Source organism: Sciurus carolinensis, chromosome 4 (genome assembly GCF_902686445.1).
Source record: "Sciurus carolinensis chromosome 4, mSciCar1.2, whole genome shotgun sequence".
In the NCBI taxonomy this organism is placed as follows: domain Eukaryota; kingdom Metazoa; phylum Chordata; class Mammalia; order Rodentia; family Sciuridae; genus Sciurus; species Sciurus carolinensis.
In genome coordinates, this window is record NC_062216.1 from 122,043,763 (window position 1) to 122,066,848 (window position 23,086).

The 23,086-nt window shown below is 33.6% G+C and overlaps 1 protein-coding gene across 5 annotated transcripts in view; it reads left to right on the forward strand.

Annotated features, from left to right (window-relative positions):
- Positions 1-22,206, forward strand: part of Usp15 (ubiquitin specific peptidase 15) — a 108,847-nt gene extending 86,641 nt beyond the window's left edge. For 3 of the 5 annotated variants that reach the window (XM_047549056.1, XM_047549057.1, XM_047549059.1), the window contains 13 exons: positions 3,891-4,049; positions 4,128-4,352; positions 8,964-9,047; positions 9,138-9,232; positions 9,327-9,518; positions 10,404-10,519; positions 10,696-10,968; positions 11,349-11,419; positions 11,790-11,905; positions 12,560-12,709; positions 14,473-14,576; positions 17,406-17,494; positions 21,763-22,206. In XM_047549056.1, the coding sequence (XP_047405012.1) occupies positions 3,891-4,049; positions 4,128-4,352; positions 8,964-9,047; positions 9,138-9,232; positions 9,327-9,518; positions 10,404-10,519; positions 10,696-10,968; positions 11,349-11,419; positions 11,790-11,905; positions 12,560-12,709; positions 14,473-14,576; positions 17,406-17,494; positions 21,763-21,945 (1,857 nt within the window). In that variant the 3' untranslated portion in view covers positions 21,946-22,206. Of the gene's footprint in view, positions 1-490; positions 728-3,890; positions 4,050-4,127; positions 4,353-8,963; positions 9,048-9,137; positions 9,233-9,326; positions 9,519-10,403; positions 10,520-10,695; positions 10,969-11,348; positions 11,420-11,789; positions 11,906-12,559; positions 12,710-14,472; positions 14,577-17,405; positions 17,495-21,762 lie in introns of those variants that run through there. The other 2 variants (XM_047549060.1, XM_047549061.1) reach the window with 2 other exon arrangements.
- Positions 22,207-23,086: the final 880 nt, after the last annotated feature.

Sequence of the window (23,086 nt, forward strand, 5' to 3'; positions counted from 1 at the left end):
TTAGGCAAAAAGAATTTTGAAAGCAGCAAGTGAGAAACAACTTGTCTTGTACAAAAAGATCCTTCATTACACTATTAGCATTTTTTTTTTTTCAGTAGAAACCTTACAGGACAGAAGGACATGGGATAATATAGTCAAAGTGCTACAAGCAAAAAAAACTGCCAACCAAGAAAACTATACACAGAAAAACTCAGATAACTTTCCAAGACAAACAAAAGTGCGGGAGCTCATTACCATCAGGCTTGTCTTAAGAGATGCTAAAAAAAAGTAGTTTAAATTAAAATAAAAGGATGCTAACGGTAACACAATAGCAGAAGAAAAATGAAAATGTTGGTAAAGGAGTCAGAGCTTAGATTCAGTTACTGGCAACCCACAATTTTCTATCTGCTGTAACTTCCAATAAGTGATTTGCTTTTATTCAAGGTGATTTAAAGGTGTTTATGAGCAGGAAATGTCTGATCTTTTACCTCTAGTTTCTATCACCTCCTAGTGCAGACTGAGAAGATAATTTAAGTAACCAAGCATGCCAAGGAGCAGCTAACCAGAGGACATGAACCTAAATATGGCAACAGACTTCTGATTGTTTAAGTTACTACCCAAGAAGAGACTGTTTTGCAGAATAATGTGGACCAACTCAAGACTTGCACTGACTATTGTTTTCCATATTTAGCTGGAAAGTAACAAGATACAAAAAATATAATTCTGTTCTATCTTTAAAAAAATAAATAAATAAATAAATAACAAAGAAATATAGGACCACATAATGATTAATACACATTTTTTTGTTTTGGAGATTTTCTTTGTTTTCCATTTATACATTTTTTTAGGAGTCCATGTTCTGTTTTGTTTTGTCCTAAATAAGCTTCATTGAGGGCTGGGGTTGTAGCTCAGTCATAGAGTGCTTGCCTAGCATGGTGAGGCACTGCATTCAATCCTCAGCACCACATTAAAAAAAAAAAAAAAAAAAAGTAAATAAAATAAAGGTTAAAATCTAAAAAATAAATAAGCTTCATTGAATGCATACTAGAATGCAAAACAAAATATATATTCCTGTTTTGTATATTTACATTTTTCATTACACAATTGTTTTATTCCATAAATTTACTGCAAACACTGAATAACAAATACTAAACTCTTGCTACTATGGAGAATACAGGTTTTGATTCTGTCAAGCTCTCTAGTCATAACATTTTCACCAGCCAATCAGTGGGTCACTTTGTTTTCTGTGTATTTTAGTTTGAAGACCCTTTTTTGCCAGGTGCAGTAGCACACATCTGTAATTCCAGTGGTTTGGGAGGCTGAAGCAGAAGGATTGCAAGTTCAAAGCCAGTCTCAGCATTTAGTGAGGCCCTGAGCAACTCAGCAAGACCCTGCCTCCAAATAAAATATAAAAAGGGCTGGGGATAATGCTTATAAATCCAATGCCTTTTTATACGTAAGTGATGAATCTTCAGAAAGAGAAGTTAGGAAAACTACCCTATTCACAATAGCCTCGAAAAAAATAAAATACTTGGGAATCAATCTCACAAAAGAGGTGAAAGACTCTACAATGAGAACTACAGAACACTAAAGAAAGAAATTAAAGAAGATGGAAAGATCTCCCATGTTCTTAGATAGGCAGAACTAATATTGTCAAAATGGCCATACTACCAAAAGTGCTATACAGATTCAATGCAATTCCAATTAAAATCCCAATGATGTACCTTACAGAATAGAGCAAGCAATCATGAAATTCATCTGGAAGAATAAAGAAACCCAGAATAGCTAAAGCAATCCTTAGCAGGAAGAGCGAAGCAGAGGGTATCGCAAAACCAGACCTTCAACTATACTACAAAGCAATAGTAACAAAAACGGCATGGTATTGGCACCAAAGTAGACAGGTAGATCAATGGTACAGAATAGAGGACACGAACACAAACCCAAATAAATACAGTTTTCTCAGACAAAGGGGCCAAAAATATGCAATGGAGAAAAGATAGCCTCTTCAACAAATGGTGCTGGGAAAACGAAATCCATATGCAACAGAATGAAACTAAACCCCTATCTCTCACCCTGCACAAAACTCAACTCAAAATGGATCAAGGACCTTGGAATCAGACCAGAGACCCTGCAGATTATAGAAGAAAAAGTAGGTTTGGGAGGCTGAAGCAGAAGGATTGCAAGTTCAAAGCCAGTCTCAGCATTTAGTGAGGCCCTGAGAAACTCAGCAAGACCAACTTCAACTGTTGGCTTAGGATCAGACTTCCTTAACAGGACTCCCATAGCACAAGAAATAAAAGCAAGAATCAATAACTGGGATAGATTCAAACTAAAAAGCTTTCTCTCAGCAGAGGAAACTATCAGCAGTGCAAAGAGGGAACCTAAACAGTGGGAGAAAATCTTTGCCACGCATACTTCAGATAGAGCACTAATTTCCAGAATATATAAAGAACTCAAAAAACTCTATACCAAGAATACAAATAACCCAATCAACAATTGCGCTAAGGAAATGAACAGACACTTCACAGAAGAAGATCTACAAGCAATCAACAGATATATGAAAAAATGTTCAACATCTCTAGTAATAAGAGAAATGCAAATCAAAACAACCCCAAGATTCCATCTCACCCCAATTAGAATGGTGATTATCAAGAATACTAGAAACAATAGGTGTTGGCGAAGATGTGGGGAAAAAGGTACATTCATACATTGCTGGTGGAGTTGCAAATTAGTGCAGCCACTCTGGAAAGCAGTGTGGAGATTCCTTAGAAAACTTGGAATGGAAACACCATTTGAGCCAGCTATCCCACTCCTTGGCCTATACCCAAAGGACTTAAAATCAGCATACCACAGAGATACAGCCTCAACAATGTTCATAGCTACTCAATTCACAATAGCCAGATTGTGGAATCAACCTAGATGCCCTTCAATGGATGAATGGATAAAGAAACTGTGGTATATGTATATACAATGGAATATTACTTAGCCATAAAGAATAATAAAATTATGGCATTTGCAGGCAAATGGATGAAATTGGAGAATATCATGCTAAGTGAGATAAGCCAATCTCAAAAACTAAAGGATGAATGATCTTGCTGATAAGCGGATGAGGACAAATAATGGGGGGTTGAGGGGGACAAGAATGGAGGAAAGAGGGACTGTATAGAAGGATAAGAGCGGTGGGAGGAGTGGGGGGGGAGGAAAAAATAACAATGAATCAAAAACTATTACCCTAGGTAAATGTATGATTACAAAAACGGTATGCCTCTACTTCATGTACAAACAGAGAAACAAGATGTATCCCATATGTTTACAATACAAATGAATTTTAAAAAAAGGGGGTAGGTGGCTGTGGATGTATACAGTGGTTGAGTGCCCCTAGGTTCAATCCCTGGTACGGAAAAGAAAAAATAAAAAATTTTTTTAAAAAGCCTTGCTTAATATGTATTGTTGATTTGTTAACATTGAATTCACAGCCTACACCATTGTAACTCATGCCTGAAGGAAGCTTATCTAACTATATTTTCTCCACAGCCTCCTTCTAGCCAGCTATGCTAGGGGGTTATTTTAAACACTGAAATAACCAAAAGAAAGCACAAAAATGTGAAAAAAAAATAGCACTAAATCAACTACAAAAAGACATTTGTTTATATAGTATGAAAGCTAAAACAAAAAGGCAAAGATCACTTTGTTCCTCGGCTAAGAATGTGCATGTTAGATGACTCAAATTTTTCGCCTGAGGATAACCACAAATGACTGCTAAAGTGTTTAAACTTTATTTGGAGGTTACAAATAAATTTTAGCAAGCAGGCAAACTCATGGATTTGGAATCCATGAATAATAAAGATTAACCGTAGACTTTTAAAGGAATCCTGACTCTAGCTGAGTTCATGATTTTGCTTTTTTTACAGACACAGGTAGGACGTTTTGCACCCCAGTTCTCTGGATATCAGCAGCAAGACTGTCAAGAACTATTAGCTTTCCTATTAGATGGACTACATGAAGATTTGAATAGGATTAGGAAAAAACCGTATATACAATTGAAAGATGCTGATGGAAGGCCTGATAAAGTAAGTTTCATGATATTATTGTCCACATTGTTGCGATTCTGAAATACCTCTGTGATTTGCATCTTATTTTCTTTGTAGGTGGTTGCTGAAGAAGCCTGGGAAAACCATTTAAAAAGAAATGATTCCATCATAGTAGATATATTTCATGGCCTTTTCAAATCAACTTTAGTTTGTCCTGAGTGTGCTAAGATTTCAGTAACATTTGATCCTTTTTGTTACTTGACACTTCCTTTGCCCATGAAAAAAGAACGTACCTTGGAAGTTTATTTAGTTAGAATGGATCCACTTACTAAACCTATGCAGGTAAGTAGTGATCATTTTCTTTACATTTGTTACATTTTATAAAATATCATAGTGTTGAGTATTAAATAAAATTCATTTTGAAGCTGTGCCTGGTGGTATGTACCTGTAATCCCAGCAATTTAGGAGGCTGAGGCAAGAGGATTACAAGTTTGAGGTCAGTCTGGGCAACTTGGAGGAGACCCTGTCTCAAAATAAAATTTTGAAAAGGACTGGGGATGTAGCTCAGTGGTTAAGCACTTGCCTAGCATGTTCAAGGCCCTGGGTTCAATCTCTAGTACTATAAGTAAATTAAAAATTAGTGTTGAACCCTGAAACACAGTTCAGAAATAATGTTTACAGTGTAATTAATATAAGCTTAACACTTTGGAAATTAGTATAATTTTTTAAATCTTGAAAGGGTGAAGTATGTCATGTAAAAAATATTGTCAAAGACTTTTTCTCATCAAAGAAAACAGACATTGATTTTACAGTGTTGGGAAGACTAGTAACTTAAAAAGATGAGAAATGGAAATTGTTAGACTAAAATATTTGGTACAGTAATGTTCTAATCTTTATTACTTTGTTTTATCACATATTGTTTATCCTATGCAAAATCACTATGATAGGCATTAATGTCCATGTCTGCCTGATTGCATAGCATAGTGTTATAACTGAACTATTTTCTATTTTGTGAGTAAAACACTATTTTTTCTCTTTATGAGTGCTTTTTTTGAGACTTGGCCCTTCCCATTGAAAGTATCTCCTTTCTCTTCCTGCCTCCCCTAAATTCTATTACAGCATTTAGCAAATTTTACTTTGACATTTGGTTTGTGCTTGTTTTTTTCTTCCCTAGACCATAAGTTCTTTGAAGATAGGGGACTCATAAATCTTTATGTTTTCAATGTTTTATTTGTGTATATTAATGCAAAAATATTAAAGCTAGGCATGGTGGTACACACCTATAATCCCAGTGACAGTGACTCTAGGAGGCTGAGGCAGGAGGACTCAAGTTTGAGGCCAGCCTTAGCAGTTTAGCAAGGCCCTAAGCAACCTAGAAAAAATTTTTAAAGACTGGGGATATAGCTCGGTGGTAAAGTACCCCTGAATTCAGTCCTCAGTACCAAAAAGGAAAAAAAGTGTTCACAATGCTGTATTGAGCACAAACAATAAGCTTTTTGTTCACAAAACAAGGCAGATATGGTCCTACTTCAGGATGTTGTTTTTCTCTAAATCCTTAGAGTTCCAGCCAAACAGCTCAAGTTTGTTGGTGCCTAATAGTCACAAAATCTGTATGAAAGTTATGCTTTTAACAAAATTATGATTTTACTACTCATGCAGGAAAGTGAGCTTGCAGATATTTGCAGTATTCTTAAAAATAGTTCTTTCATTCAAAGTAACTAAAGTTTAGTTGTAACAAATAAATGTAGTAGTATATACATTTTGGCTTTTTTTTTTTTTCTGCTTCTTTATATGTTTTCTTCATGAACTCATCAAACTTAGTGGTTTTATGTCAGTATTTTGTCAGGTAGTGCTGAGAACTTGCCCTTATCTATGAGCAGAACTAATAAAGACCTGCTTTTACCTTTTGTGCTTTTTTCTTTTCATACTGGATAATAATATTCTTTAGATACTCTTATTCTTGCTTGTAAGTGCAGAATTGTCTACATTATTTTCAGTTCTAGCAGTACACCCTTACCTCACTAGCTTGTAACTTTGCAAATACATGCCAGTGGACCAAAAGAATATAAAAAATTAGTAAAAATGTATTATAACAAAAAAGATAGATGCTATATTTCTGTTCAGCACATTTATTAAAGACAATACTCTTCCATCTAATAATATAAAAAAGTATGTATTATATAGTGACAAGGTTACATTAAACTGCACATTAGCCCGTAAGATATGTGGTGAATGCTCTATAATTTGGCTTTAAATCATTTTCCAGCATTGTGAATTTCATTGAGTTACTTCTTTATTCAGTGACCAAGAATATTAACTTGTGGAAGTTAGATCTGCAAACAGCACAGGAACTGGATATGGGTTTTGTTTGTTTTCTTTTTTCAGGGGGATGGAGGTGTATTTTTGTCATTTTTTTTTCCTCTTAAACAGTAACAGTTTCAGTACAAAATGATATTCTCATTAATACTATGGTTTATCCAGCTGGTAAGGAGGTGAACTTAGCTAACATACTATTATTGAAGTTGATTTAGATTATAAGAAGTATATTAGTAATCATATTGAACATGTATTATATGTTGGGCTCTCATACTCTGCAAGGGGTTGGAAATATGAAGGTGTTTCTAATCCTAGTTCTCAAGAAGTTTGTCATACCGTGTGAAAGGTACTATGACAGTACTACAGGAGCTCACAGAAAGAGTAACCTACACAAACTGATATACCTGTGATGAATCCTGAAGAATGATTAGGTTATAAATAGGTAAAAGCTGGAAATGAAGGCATTATAGGCCAAGAAAATGGCATGTACAAAGGCCTGAAGACAAAAGAAGACATGGCCCACTTCTGGAATTTACAATAGCTAATCATATGGTAAGCAGGAGCTCTACCAATGTGTATCACAAAGACCTGTCACAAAGATGTTTGATGCCATGATAGGAAATTTGGCTAGGAAAGCTTTTAAAGGTTATAAGTGTAGAGATTATATGACTATTTTTTGTGTTTGTGAAAGAAGAATCTGGCTAGCACAGAGATTAGATAGGAAAAGCTTAGATCAGAGCTATGGGGCTTTTGCGACGTTCAGTTGACAAGGACTTGTGTCGGAATGGCAGTTTGATTGATAAGCTAGTAGAATGTAGAAAGTGAAAATGTGTAGATGTATTCAAAGATGATGTCAAGTTCAGTGAACTGGAGAATTGAGGACTCGGTGCTTTTTGTTTTAATGGAATATATAGGTGTAAGAAGAAACCATTTTAGTATTGGACATGATAACATGAACTATTAGTGTTAGACATGTTGACTTCAGGATACAGAAGAACCATTTAGATGGTGATTATCCAATAAGTATTAAGTTTATGTATTTACACTGGAGGAGAAAGACTGTGCTTGAGATTTAAATTGAGCAGTGAGCTCTTTGAGAAAGGTAGTCAGTGTTTTAAAGGGATGAGATCACTGAAGACTATGGTGATTCTGTGATTTATCATCTAAACCAGAACTCTTTTGAAAATAAGAAGGGCCATTATTAATAATTATACTAAGATAGGCATCTAATTCAGAACTGGCCAAAGCAAATGGAGATACATTCTCAGTAGTCTAAGGAGTGTATATAGAATCAATAAGAGGACTAAGGACAAAATTCTAAACAATATAGAAGAGCTTCGAAGAGAATATTATCACAGCAATTGAAAAGAATTAAGAAGTAGTAGTTTTATACGGAAAGAAATTTTAAAGATTGGAGTGGTCAGCAGTCATACTACAGAGAGATCATAAAATAAGGTCTGATAAAGAGTGAGTTGTGTTAGTTACTAGTACCCTTGGAAACAGGTTAAATAAAGGAATGGAGACAAAAGCCAGCGAATGTGTTGAGAAGTGAATGGGAGATAAGAAAGTTACAATAGTCAGTGTAGATATTGTTAACAAAGTCATTTATAAAGCAGGGGAAGATAAGGGAAAGCAATGAAGGACTGTTTTTTGAGATATTTGTGTATATTTCAGTGCCTATACAAAAGAGTCAAGATAAAATTGAAGATAGTCTAATAGCTAGATTTAGGTCTTAGAATAGATTTCAAACCAGGGTTCACCCTCAATGGGAAGAGAAACATTTGTCTTCCCATCTATTACAAGAGAGAAAAAAACAACCTATATGGCTTCAAGTAAGTTTGTAAGGGAACTAGAAGTTACAGCTTTTTAGCCACTTGGCAGCTTCCATTTTCTTGGTAAAATTAGGTGGTGTTCTGAAAATGAAGGGAGAAATAGTGAAATAGGAGGTCTAAATAATGGTGAATATTTTAAATAGTAATTGAGAGAAATGAGAAAAACAGCAAATAAGTGATACAGAGAATTGTTTCTGGGCAGTGTTAAGGATCAGTTGAGATTGGGTACTGTGGATTTGAAGTTCACTGGCCTCTGAAGTTAGTGAACTTTCTCCAGCATATCTGTACAGCTTTCAGAAAGTTCAACAAGAGTGAAACTGAATAATAGAGGTTAAAGGTTTTACAATGGAATGATTAAATTGATGAAGAATATGGGGTCTGGAAGGAAGTGTATGAAGACAGTAGGGAGAAAATCTTGAGTGTCATAAGGACTAGAAATCTCTATAAAAGCTAAGAATAGGTAAGAGTAAGTTTCCTGGTGAAGCAGGTAGTAGTGTGGTTAGACAATAACCTATTAGAGTTTAAGGTATCAGAAACAAAGCAGATTCAGGTGACAACAAGGTCAAAGAAATTGACCATACTTGAATGCAAGGATAGATCTTTGATTAGAGGTGCTAAGGAAAAATAAGGGATAGAAAGAAGCATCCATGTGGACATTATCCCCTGGGATAATGGCAAGATTGGAGACAAACATTTTGAGCCAGATATTGATTTGAAGGAAGCAATCATGAGGTCAGTCTCACCTACTCCATTTTTTTTTTCAGCATAATAAATTCATTCAATTTTGTTTTGTTTTGTTTTTTAGTACAAAGTGGTTGTCCCCAAAATTGGAAATATACTAGATCTTTGTACAGCGTTGTCTACTTTGTCAGGAGTACCTGCAGATAAGGTAAGATGTTTCTGAGATTGAAGGATGTAAGTTGGTATTTAGTTTCTCAGTGTTATAAAACCAGCTTAATAGAAATTTATTTCCTTTTAGATGATAGTTACTGATATATACAATCATAGATTTCACAGAATATTCCCTATGGATGAAAACCTTAGTAGTATTATGGAACGGGATGATATTTATGTGTAAGTATAAAATTTATTGTGCAGACTATTACTTGAAAATAATCAAAAGAATTAACAAAATTTTGAGAGTTTATGGTCCATTTTGTTCTTACAGATTTGAAATTAACATCAATAGGACAGAAGATACAGAGCATGTGATTATTCCTGTTTGCCTAAGAGAAAAATTCAGACACTCAAGTTATACCCACCATACTGGTTCTTCACTTTTTGGTCAACCTTTTCTTATGGCTGTCCCACGAAATAATACTGAAGATAAACTCTATAATCTCCTCCTTTTGAGAATGTGGTAAGTGCCAGACAATTCTGCTTCAATAAAATAAGTATGGGAATGAACTACAGCTTACAAAGTAAACATGCAAGTACTACCAGAATGTAATTGAGCAAATGTGTATTATCTCAACTTTGTTTAGATAGGTATCAATTTTAAAAATCAGATTACAGTCTAATCTACTCTCACAATCATGAAAAACACATTGCTGAGGTTTATTTCAGACCCAGTGTTATCAATAATTGTGATACATGTATACACTCTGGAATCATAACAAATGGCAAATGTCTCATTTCTTTATTCATACTGCTAGCTCAATCAGTCACACGAATTGCCTTAAAAGAAAAAATATTCATGATAGATAGTCCATTTTTTGCCTTCCTAAAAATCTTGATTTGAATTTTAAGGTAATCATAAACACCATTTGATCCCTTTCATTTTTTTTTATAGTTGGCCTGTTTAGTATTATTTCTTGTATACCTAATTATTATAGTTCCATGACCCATACATAAAGATCACATTATCCTCATTTTTGATGACTAGCACCACAAAAAAAATTTTTTTAATTCACATTATATAAAAGCAAGTGTTCTCAGCAATAATATATAGCATTTAAATGGGAATCTTTTATATAGTACTTTTTTTTGAGAAATTATTTCCTCAAACTTTAATGTATAAAAGGTAGAGGTAACACTCTGAAAGTAACAAAGTAATTCTTTTTATAAAGACAACCAAAACCCAATAAATTGTACTGACAGAATTGTAAGCTTTGAGTTTTAATTTATTTAAATCTACTAAATGACCACTGTTATTGCATTTAAAAGCTTCATTTTATTGGTAGAATGGAAAACAGTTTTTAGATCTCTGTAGAACTGAACTTGTTTGAATTCTGATTTTATTAAGCCGATATGTCAAAATATCTACTGAAACTGAAGAAACTGAAGGATCCCTACATTGCTGTAAGGACCAAAATATTAATGGGAATGGCCCAAATGGCATACATGAAGAAGGCTCACCAAGTAAGACTTTCCTGTTAAATAATTAAAATGTTTCACTTAGGTTATTGCCTCAGAGAAAAAGTTAAGAACTGAAGATTAAGGAACTAAAAACAAATTACCTATAAATCTGGGGAAAATAATTATTTCAAAAATGTAACACTGGATTTATTTAAAGATCTCTAATATTTAAAACCTAGGTGAAATGGAAACAGATGAACCAGATGATGAATCCAGCCAGGATCAAGAACTTCCCTCAGAGAATGAAAATAGTCAGTCAGAAGATTCAGTTGGAGGAGATAATGATTCTGAAAATGGATTATGTACTGAGGAAACTTGCAAAGGTCAACTCACGGGACACAAAAAACGATTGTTTACATTCCAGTTCAACAACTTAGGCAATACTGATATCAACTACATCAAAGATGATACAAGGCATATAAGATTTGATGATAGGCAGCTTAGGCTAGATGGTAAGTATTTGTGAAAATGACTTGAGCATCAAATTTCAACAAAGTATGTGTTTTTTTGTTTTAATATAAAAACCATGAAATTCATCCCAACCATGAAAATGCTGTTTACCTATCTAAAAATTTTAAATGAAAGGCCTTAATGTCCATGTGCTATTGTTTACCAGAGCAAGGTTTAACTTAACGCTTGAGCTTTGTGGGCTTTTTTCTTTTAATCTCAAATTATTACAATGGCTTAGAAACAGCTACTTGCCCTAATGATCTAGTACAAGTAGAAAAGATTGCCCCTTGTTTGTTTTTATATATACCCTAATATTAAAATATATAAATTTTAGTTCTAAAGAATATTGAATTTTAAAGGAAAAATATGTTTTCCACCTTAGAAAGATCTTTTCTTGCTTTGGATTGGGATCCTGAATTGAAAAAAAGATATTTTGATGAAAATGCTGCTGAGGTAAGTCATCATTCATACACTGCATCTTTACCTTTTCTTTGTTTACTTTATTCTGATTGCCAGAGTAAATCATACTCTTTTGTTACACTTTTTCCTTCTATGAAATATGTTTATTTTGCCATTAAAAAATTGGTCACAAACTGTTTTTTCAACCAGAGTGGGTTTTGAACATGCTTTTTGTTGACATGTTTTAATTATACAGGTTTATTTAGGAATTGTTAAGAAGTGTGATATAAATCTCAGCTGAAATAAGTTTTATGATTTTCTTGAGAAAGTTTACAAATTTTCATTATTATTCATAGTAAGATGGTATCACTAAAATGAGTTTTGTTTCATTTGTTCTCTTAACTCAAGAAATACTTCTCTTTAGGATTTTGAAAAACATGAAAGCGTGGAATATAAACCTCCTAAAAAACCCTTCGTGAAATTAAAAGATTGCATTGAACTTTTTACAACAAAAGAAAAGCTAGGTGCTGAAGATCCCTGGTAAGAGACAAAATTAAATAATTGTTTCTGATTATTTTCTTTAAGGATTTATTCTGAGGAATGTACTACATCAAGTTGAAAACGTGATTACTAAATTTTCTTTGATATTTTAAATTATGAAAGTTCCTGTAATGTTACAGTCCATTAAAAGGGATGGGAATATCTTCAAAAGTATTATCAAAGTAGTAACTTTAATCACATTACTATATTTTCCCTAATAGTCATTTTACTCTTAATTTTTACCTTTTTCCCAAGAAGTTTTAGCTGCATAGCCATTTTGAAAAAGAACTTTTTAGGGAAATTATTTAGTGATGTCATTCCATTAGAGCCCAGAGTATGGGGATTTTCTGACACCTAGTCTAAGCACACATTCGTGATATTATGATACATTCATATCTTTTCTAGCATACTGAAATGTAAATAATCTAGCGCTCATCATTTCCTTGAATATTTATTTGCATATTAATTTATAATGGTTAGACTTTTTTGGAAAATGTATTGAAAACAAAGAGGAGTTGCTCTTAGACTGATATTTATTAGGCATAAATAAATAATTGCTCACTGAAAAAATTTGTTTTTGGCTTCTTGTTTTTATTAATGGAGCTAGCCATTTGTATCTCTTTCAAACTTTTAAATATTTCTTTTTGGTTTTAGGTATTGTCCAAATTGTAAAGAACATCAGCAAGCCACAAAGAAATTGGATTTATGGTCCCTCCCTCCAGTACTTGTGGTACATCTCAAGCGATTTTCTTACAGTCGATATATGAGAGATAAATTGGATACTTTAGTTGATTTTCCTATCAAGTAAGTTAAATTGTACTTTATAAACATTGGGCATTCTAACTTTGCAAATTTATTTGATGCTTGTTGTTATTGTATCTTAGTAAATATCAGGTACCAATGGATCCTGTTTCAGATTTGAGGTTATTTTTGAGTCAATATAACAATTTCTAAGGGTTGATATTTCACAATGTTTAATCCTAGAGATTTTCCAAAAAAACAAAGAGAAAATATTCTTTTTAAATACAGTATAACTCACTGTGTCTTACATTACCATTTGTTTTCATAGCCTCATTTATAAGATTTTTTATGGACTTAGTGATTTCGTTTTCCCTAGAACTCATTTTATCATTACTCATAAATTATTCCTAAATATTATTAAATGACTAAAATATTACAAAAATAGAATAATGGAACTGCTTTAGAATGTTGACTTAGTAATGAAATAAATTATCGCTATTTGCATTTATCCTTCAGTTTTTCTTATTGTGTGGTATGACATCATACTTGTAAAAAGGTATAAAGAAGTCTGGAGACAACATCTTCATAGTCTCTTTTTGTTTGTTTGTTTGTTTTTTAGCTTTTACTAAACACAGTTAAGAATTCAGGACAAAAGGGAACACTGTATTCTCATTCACTTAGTCATGCAGCAGGAAGGACTTCATCACACAGTATTTTATAATAAGAGCTTGGCACTATCCTGTATTGCAAAAAAGAACATGTGACAGTATTCTTTCATATTTTATGATATTTGTGCACCAAAACTTACTTGAATCAGTTAGTAAGTGGACAAATGCTGAAGGCAGGTGTGTATACAAAAGGGACTGGAAAGGATATAGATGATAAAAAAATTGAAAATATGTACTTAATTTTTTATTCCACTTATTGAGCAGGAGCGAAAAAGGTCATTTTCTCTTTAACAAAATTGTGAGCCATTAAAATTTTCAAGAATATAGGATTTTGACAATGTAAGTGCAAGAAAACTAGATTCTATTAGAGGTATATTTGGAAGTTAGAATCATTGCTTTTTTGAGGGTGTGGGGGTGGTGCAGGGGATCAAACTCAGGGTCTTGCACATGCTAAGTGAGTGCTTTACCAACTGAGCTACACTCCTAGCAAAATTGTTACTTTTTAATGATGTGAGTATACAAACAACAAGCAGAAATTATGCAAATATAGGAATAACAGTAATAAACTATTTACAAGATGTCACGTTCCAAGTTCATACATATATGATTATAATGAATAGTCAGTTGCATTCAAAGGGTGCTGCCCATTTCTGGTCTGTAGATTATCAGAATTAGGAAAATGTGGAATAAAAATGGGCTTCAATTGACTGATTGATAGATACTGGGAATTGAATTTAGGGGCACTCTACCACTGAGCTACATTCCCAATCCTTTTTATTTTTTATTTTGATTCAGAATCTTACTCAGTTGCTGAGGCAGACCTCAAATTTGCAGTCCTCCTATTTCAGCCTCCGGAGTAGCTCAGATGTTCTAACGTCTGGCTTAATTTTTAAAAACTCCTAAGAAATTTGTTTTTCACTCTCCCCTTTTTTTTTTTTTCTTTGTAAATCATTCCTTAAAAATTATCTTAAAATAAAAAGGAGTCATTGGATCCAAATGAATAATGAGTTACTTAGCTCTTGATAATTTCTTTAGTGAAAAATGTAGAGAAAGTCAACACTGGCAGAAGGGAATAGAATTCATTGCATTTCAAAGAAAAAAATGAATCCATTGTATTTAGGGAAAATGTAACACTAACTTGGTTTCTTTTTAAAACAGTGACTTGGATATGTCGGAATTCTTAATTAATCCAAATGCAGGTCCTTGCCGCTATAATTTGATTGCTGTTTCCAACCATTATGGAGGGATGGGAGGAGGACACTGTAAGTTGACTGTTTATCTTTTAACTCACAACAATGTTTGAATAATTACTGATTTTTTTCCCCCTAAGGTATTTATTACTTCTGGTAAACTGTCAGATGTCTTACATGTAATAGTTCTGCATTATTGATTAACGAATGAATCTGCTTTTGAACCTTTTTTTTTTTTTCAAATCACATCTAGAGGATTGAGTTCATAATCATATACTTCAATTGAAGGCACAGGAAGAAGTGTTTTTGGTCCATTTGGGGTTCTTCCTCTTCCCATTCTTTTTCCCCTTCCCTTTGTAACTTGCTTACTGCATGTGCTTATAAACCATGCATATTTGCTCACTTACATAATTGGTACTGTGCTACAGATCTCAGATCTTACTTTTTTTTTTTTTTTTTAGTACTTTTTTGTCTGCCTTGTCCATTGCTCCTCACTACTCATGGTTTATATCCACCATGTTTTATCTCTGCATTCACCACATGGTGGTGAACATCCAGTTTGCATTTGAGACTGATAAATGTTATTGTTTATGGTCTGTTATATGAGAATTTCTCTGAGCTGTGTACTCAGAGATGAAACTTCCAGATTCAAGTGAGTATTTAAGTACTGCCAGATTTCTTCCCAGGTTGACAGTAACAAATCACACTCTCCTCCACTTGATAGGTTTTCCTGTTGAACCATCTTTGCATTCTTGGGATGTGTCCTGCTTGTCTTTTTGTAGTTTTTGATACACAGTAGAATTTTATTAACTAATTAGGATTGTTAAAATTTCATAGTTCAATGGTCTTGTTTTTTTTTTTTTATATTATCATTTCACTTTGGAATCAAAATTAGAGCCATAAAACAGACTGGATAACCTACCCTTTTTCTGTTTCCTGAAGTGTAACTAGTACAATATAGGAAATAACTATTCATGAAAGTCTACTAGAATTCACCTCTCAAACAATCTGAACTTTACAACCATAAATTTTTCTACTTACTCAGTTTTCTTTTTCCTTTTGTATATTTTTGATATACTCTATTTCTCTAGGAATGTATCATCTAGGTTTTCCAATATATCTCAGAGTGGTTTATAATATTCTTATGTTGTATTTTTGTCCTTGTTTCATTCTTTTCTTTTTTATAAGTCTTTCCAGAAGTCCATCTTACTAATCTTTTCAAAGAATTACCTTTTCATCTTATTGATTTGTTAATTGTAGGTATTCTCTGATTTCATTTTTCACTTGATTATAGTTTTCTTCTTATAACTTTGGTTCAGATTAACAAACTCAAAATGCACTATAGGCCTTATGCAGCAGAGCTTACTTAAATTTAAGAATGGATATAGGAAAAGAAACAACACAAAATGTACAAAAACTGTTTAGCAGAGGTCCTAGGTAATTGGTTGTCCTTTTATGTTGCTGTTTTTCCAACTTCTTGGGTTGGCTGCTTAACTTTTTGCTTTCCATTGTTTTTCAAACTATATTGAAGGCTATAACTAAAACTATAAACTTACTGCTAATACCGCTTTAGTTCTTGGTAATAGAGTTTGAAATGTAGCATTTTTACTATCTTTTAATGCTATAATTTTTTTAAAAATTTCCTTTATGATTTTCTATTAGTCCAGGGTTATTTAATTATTTGCTTAATCTTCAAATACATGGGAATTTTTTGGTTTTTTTACACTGTGTCTTCGTGATGTGCTTAATTTTATTACATAACAGTTGGGCACTTTGTCTCTATTAAGTTTGAGGCTTTAACATTAGCCTAATACTTGGTTTCTTTAAATTTTCATATATCCGGGGGGAGAAAAAGTTCCATATGTTTCTTCTTTTAAATATTTTTTTTAGTTATAGATGTACACAGTGCTTTTATTTATTTGTATGTGGTGCTGAGGATTGAGCCCCATGCCTCACATGTGCTGGACCACTGAGCTACAACCCCAGCCTCTGGGATTTGACATTCTTTCTTGTCTTTATCTCAGATATTACAAGTGCTGCTCTAGCTTTCTTTTGATATCATCCTCTAATTGGCTAACTTTTGTTGGGAATTTGTGTCTTATATAATTCACATTATTGTTCAAACTTATCTTTATTCAGCCTGAGAATATGTTTCTTTTACTTTGTAAGTGCACCATCTACTTCACAGTGGTCTTGAGTTCAGACTAACAAACACAACACAGATAAACTTTACCCAGCACAGATTACTTAGATTTAAGAAAGGGCATAGGACAAAAAACAATACAACATTTACAGAAGTTGTTCGTCAAAGGTCCTAGGTAATTGGAAGGGGAAAAATTGGGGGAGGGTATACTCAAAGGAAGCTATTCAGTGCACTGTTGTGTTCCTCAACTCCTTGCAAAGCTGATTTTTTATCAGAGTACATGAATTGCCACACTAGTTGTCAAGTGTTTTGTTAACCCAGCAGCACTTGTAAACAACAGTATATGTCTGATTCAGGAGACCTGAGTATTACTGGTAATCTGTGACAGAGAATCAGACAATGGTTGTCCCATTTGTGGAATTTAAAAATATTCTTTTAACCTGTCTTCTCATCTTCTCACTGCTGCCTCTAGCCAATTTATTTATTTATTCATTTAATTTTTTTTTTTTTTTTTTTTTTTTTTTTTTTTTAAGTTTGACCCTCACTTCCCTCTCCTCCCATGACTTTTTCCATGGTTGATTTTTGGGAGAGGAAACCAATGGCAGTCAAAATATGAGACATTTATTTCACATGGTAGGCTCTTAGTAAATATTGTTAAATAAACAATTTAGAGTTTAAACCATTGTGTAGATGATTATAGAGTTTTGAGAATTCTCTAGATCATTTTAGTCACAGAAGTGATTTTATTTTCTCATTAGATACTGCTTTTGCAAAAAATAAAGATGATGGAAAATGGTACTATTTTGATGACAGTAGTGTCTCCACTGCATCTGAAGACCAAATTGTGGTAAGTTTATTACACATTTCCTAAAAATCATGGGATTAACTTTTTTAAGAAATGAATAAAAATTAGCAAAAGGAAAGGGAATGGTGGTGTAGCTCAGAAGTAGAGGACATGCTTGGTTAGCATGCATGGGTTTAACCCCTAGAACCCACCCCCTAAAAAAAAAGACAAATTAATAAGAGTCCATGGACACTATTGTCTGTATTCTAGCAGTCCTCACAGCTAAAGAAAAATAAAATTGTGCCTTAAGGGGACACTCATCTTCAAATTCTCCCACTAACAAAAGCATAAATTGCAGTGTGAAAAATTTTCTGATAATTTTTAAGATGAATGGAATTCCTAATGAAAATTAATTTTCCTCTAAAAAGTAGGTTCAGCTCTTAGCATTCTAGATATTGACTACTTAAACTCAGAATGTTAAGACAGAGAGGAAACCCCTTTAAGTGTCTTACCATACCTATGATGTTTAAAGCCCAAGACAATTAGACATGTAAGCTCAAAATGATGTAATTATTTAAAAGATTAACTCTTTTCGTATACTTGTTACCCTGATATTTTCTCACTAGTAGAAAAATAAGGATGTTACATATCTTTACACTGACATTCATTTATCATTCACATTTGTTGTGCTTCACGTCTGAGCAGATTTTTATTTTCAGATATTGAGATGATGACTGCAGTGTGTTCTTAGAAGAAAGCTAAAAATTCTTTAATAAGGGTTGATTTTTCTATAAATTTTTCAGCTCTATAAATTTTATCCATCATTAGAATACTACAAAGAGTGAGAAATATTGTGTTTGTTCGTATGATGTTTATTATTCAGAAGGCTTTCTGTTGATGTGAGAAACACTAACTCCTTTACTTTATTTCCCAAATTAAGTTATATATTCCCTGAGGGCAGAGACTAACCTTTTAGTTTTTAACGCTTTAAAATCTTCATTTTATAAAAGCAGATTAATAAATTTCTGAGCCCAATTGTTGACAGTTTTTTTCTGTAGTTGCTTGAATGGCTCTGAAATAATGTTTTTTTCCTCTTTCCCCTCTTTTCTTCCCCTTCCTCATGAGAGAGAGAGAGAGAGAGAGTGTGAGAGAGAGAGAGTGTGTGTGTGCGCGCGCGCGCGCGTGCATGCAGTCATACATCACTTAAAACAGGGACACATTCTGAGAATGTATTTCTGGGTAATTTGTTGTACAAATATCATAGATTGTTCCTACATAGACATAGATGATATAGCCAACTACACATTTAGACTGTATTACAATCTTAAGTGATGACCATCAAATATGATGTCCATCATTGAACAAAATGTCATTCTATGGTGTATGCCTAAATTAACATTTCCAGTTTATATTTAAACTCCTTATTCTTTTGTCCCCAACTTTTTTTTTTCTGTACTCCTCTTTAATCTCCTAATCCAAATATCTTAAAATTGCCAACATCCCTTCCTTCAAAGTTCGTTGCCCTAATCCTACTTTTAAATAATAATTGTTCTTATTTATGTACACTACATGAATTTGATTTTGCCAAGCATTTAATAATGATGGTGGTTGGTGTGTGTGTATGTGTATGTACACAATCATGGGTCACTTAACAACAGGAATACATTCTGAGAAATGCATCCCTAGGTGATTTTTTGTGCGAACATCACCAGTATTTGAGTACCTTACGTATAGATATGGTGTCTTTTATATGTAGGACTCCATTCCAAACATCATTAAAAGATAGCTGTCTGTCTTCTGGGTACAGTAGTGCACACCTGTAACCCCAGCTATTCAGGAGGCTAAGGCAGTAGGATCTCAAGTTCAAGGCCAGCCCCAGCAACTTAACTAGACACTATCTCAGAATAAAAAATTAAAAGGGCTGGAGTTGTAGCTCAGTGGTAGAGCACCCCAGTGTTCAATCCCCAGTACCTCAAAAACAAAAAATAACTATCTCTGAAGGGTTTGATCCCCAATACCACACACATACATACACAAAGCCTGACAAATAAGTCAATAATTGTATTATAAGTACCACTAAATATTTTACTATGGTCACACCTGAGACTGCTGTCTCAACTCAGATTTGGGGTTTAAGCAAATAAGACCAGGGAAATCCTCATAGTGAAAGTGCTGTTTTGACCTGAGTCTGCTAATACAAATAAGAGTAAATAAAAGAAGCAAAGTTGTTCTAATCAAAAAAACAATACTGCAAAAGAAAGGAGGCATGACAGCGTGACGTTTTAAGGGAACAGCAAATAAATTGTTATGACTAAAAGGGAAAGTTCTTATAGGAATATGAGGAAGAAATTAGACTGGAGATAAATTTAGAAATTTTAGAAAATTTAGAAAATTGACATCCCAGTTGTTTAAATGTTTCCTTAAAAGACTGAGAAACCAGCTGGGTGTAGTAGTACATGCCTATAATCCCAGCAGTTTGGGAGACTGAGGCAGGATGATCATAAGTTCAAAATCAGCCTCTGCAATTAGCAGTGCCCTCAGCAATTTTGTGAGACCCTGTCTCAAAATAAACAATAAAAAGGGCTAGGGATGTGTCTCATTGGTTAAGAAGCACCCCTGGGTTCAATCCCTGGTACATGAAAAAAAAAAAAAAAAGAAACCATTAGATGATTGGTAAGCAGTAGGATGACATTATTAAATTTGTATCTTAACATCTCTAGAAGAACACTAAGAAAGATAGATTTGAAGGCACTGAATAAAGAAAGTAGAAAGGCCATGCAGGGAGACTGTCACAGTTAACTTAAGTAATAACTTAGTGGTAGTGGTAGTACCAGTCTAGACAAAAGGAGAATGAATTTGAGAGATACTTACAGCATAAAATAAATAAAATTTTATAATTAATGATTATAATCATTAGAGATGCAGGAAGGGAGATTTGAAAGTGACTCTTTAACATTAACCAAGATTGGGAATTTATGAAGAAAATTTGCTGTGTAGTTTGAAGTGCCTATATGGATAGCTATGTTGTAGTTATTTCTACTATGTAGTTGTATTAATGAGTTTAGAGGTGATAACTGGTTTAAATTATAAATTGAAGTTGTCAGCCTTAGGTAGAAATTGAAGCCATAAGCTTGAATTAGTCATCTAGTGAGAGGATACAAACTGAAAGAGAGGTAAGCTGAGGGAAGAACCTAAAGGTTAGGATTTAGTGAAGTCACAGAAGAATCTGAGAAGAACCTGAAGAGAATAGCAGATCAAACAGAAATGGTTTCAAGGAAGCTAAAAATTGTCCGATGAAGGGAAAAGAAGTAGAAAGACATTAAATACTGCAGAGAAATTGACCAAAAGAACTTAAAAGGGCACCCCTTTATGTTGTTTGTTTAGAGGCTGTTACCCATTGGAAGCCAATTTATTAAAATGGTTTGGGCAGAGTTTAGATTACATTGAATTGAGTTTGCATGAGAGTGAGTGATGGGTATAGACTACCCCATCAGCCTGGCTGTGAGGAAGAAAGATGTATGTGGCAGCTAGAAGGGGAGGTAGAATGGTAGGGATTTACAATGAGAAAAGACTCAAATATTTTTTAATGCCAAAGAGAAAAGTCTAGAACATAAGGACTCATTAAAGATACGCAGTGAGTGGGGTGTGGTGGTGCATCCCTATAATCCCAGCAACTTGGAAGGCTGAGGCAGGAGGATCACAAGTTCAAAGCCAACTTCAGCAACTTATACAGACCCTGTCTCAAAATAAAAAATAAAATGGGCTGGAAATGTGTCTCAGTGATTAAGTGCCCCTGGGTTAAGTCCCCAGTACCAAATAAAATAGAAAGGTACATGGTGATGGGGGAAGGGAGATGTTCAGCAGTAGAGTGCTTGCCTAGTACTCATGAGGAGGCCCTGGATTCAATCCCCAGCAACATCACCAGCACACCACCACCCCTCCACACACACACACACACACACTCACAGAAAGGATACAGAGGTGATTGTTGGAAAAAATGTTCTTAATACAGTAAGAGAAGTTGGACTATAGCGCAAACATGGGATGAAAAAACTACTACATTAAAAGAAACTCACCTCTGTTCTATAGTTGCATATATTTCTTAGTCCAAATAACATAGAAAAAAATTTTCGTCCAAGAGCATTTTTCCTTTATATATAGAACTCACCTTATATTTACTTAATTTTAGTAACTTCCATTTGACCATGTGTGGTTTTTGTTTGATTTCTGCCTTGTCATCAAAATTGATTACCAACTAAAATACTCATACTATAGTTAATGTGGTCTTTGAGAATTATGACCATTTTAACACCCTTTGTTTGTTTTGACAGTCCAAGGCAGCATATGTACTCTTCTACCAGAGACAAGACACTTTCAGTGGAACTGGCTTTTTTCCTCTTGACCGAGAAACTAAAGGTGCTTCAGCTGCCACAGGCATCCCATTAGAAAGTGATGAAGATAGCAATGATAATGACAATGATATAGAAAATGAAAACTGTATGCACACTAATTAATGAAAGTCCTAGAAGCCATAAAAGAGAGACTTCCTGCTGGTGGTATCTATGAAAATGAAGTTACCCACCACATTAAAACAAGTCTGAGATGGGGAGTTTCAGATAACCGAATGTAAATCCTTTATCAGATTTTAACTTGTGCAGTACTTGAAGTGAAACACAATGAAAACTTTAACAGAAATTGTCTCATAATACATTTACAGTCTTGTATTTACAAGCTAAATATATATAGGAAATCACAAATAAATCCCTTTTAAGTTTGCTGCTGTTTTGATGAATTATGTTTTCTTTAATTTTTTTGGATGTGAGTTGATGACAAATGTTAAATTTGTGGATGTTGGTCATTTATTTTGCTCTGATAATACTGCAAGAAAACTATGAACTTAGTTTTTGGATAATCTAGTTCATGTGCATTCGGCTGCCATATATACTACTACTATAATGTTTAACTGCAGTATCAATATGGCATAAATACTGCAGTAGTGCTGGAAAACCAAAATTTTAAATCTATCCCTAGTAATCAATATGGGCCTATTAAAAAACCAAATCATGATACAAGAAACAATCTTGAAAAAGTAATTTCCTTTTTTAGTATCATTAAAAATCCAGACTATTATATTCCTCTTATTGCCACTGTGGAAACAGGTTCTAGATTTCATGCTACATTCTAAAGTCATTTTTCAGTTACATGTAAGTATTTTTTTTACTGCTATTGGGATCTATTCTTTAGACATTCAAATTTTTCTTTACATGCTGTAAGATGCTGTCTTTAATCTGGTGTTGGTTCAAAACTAAATTTTTGCTGCCTGTTTTTCTCTACCCCATTTTTTGGTAATTTGGCAAGTTTTAGCGCTCCCAATTATTGTAATATAAGGACATACTTAGTAGTATTCTGTATCCATAGTAATAATTGCATCAAGCTTAGATGAGAGTTTTTTTCATATACTAGCCTTTAAATCATTAATGGACAATTGGCTATAAAGGTAGGTCTGTTAACTTTCTTTGTGTGTTCCTGATGGAATTCACCATAGCCTTACAGCTTTTCTCAGAAGGTAACTTGTTATAAGAGAAATGGCATTTGCATGTTCCAGAGTCAGAACCTGTACAGTATATAAAGCATACAAACCTTGAATTTGATTTT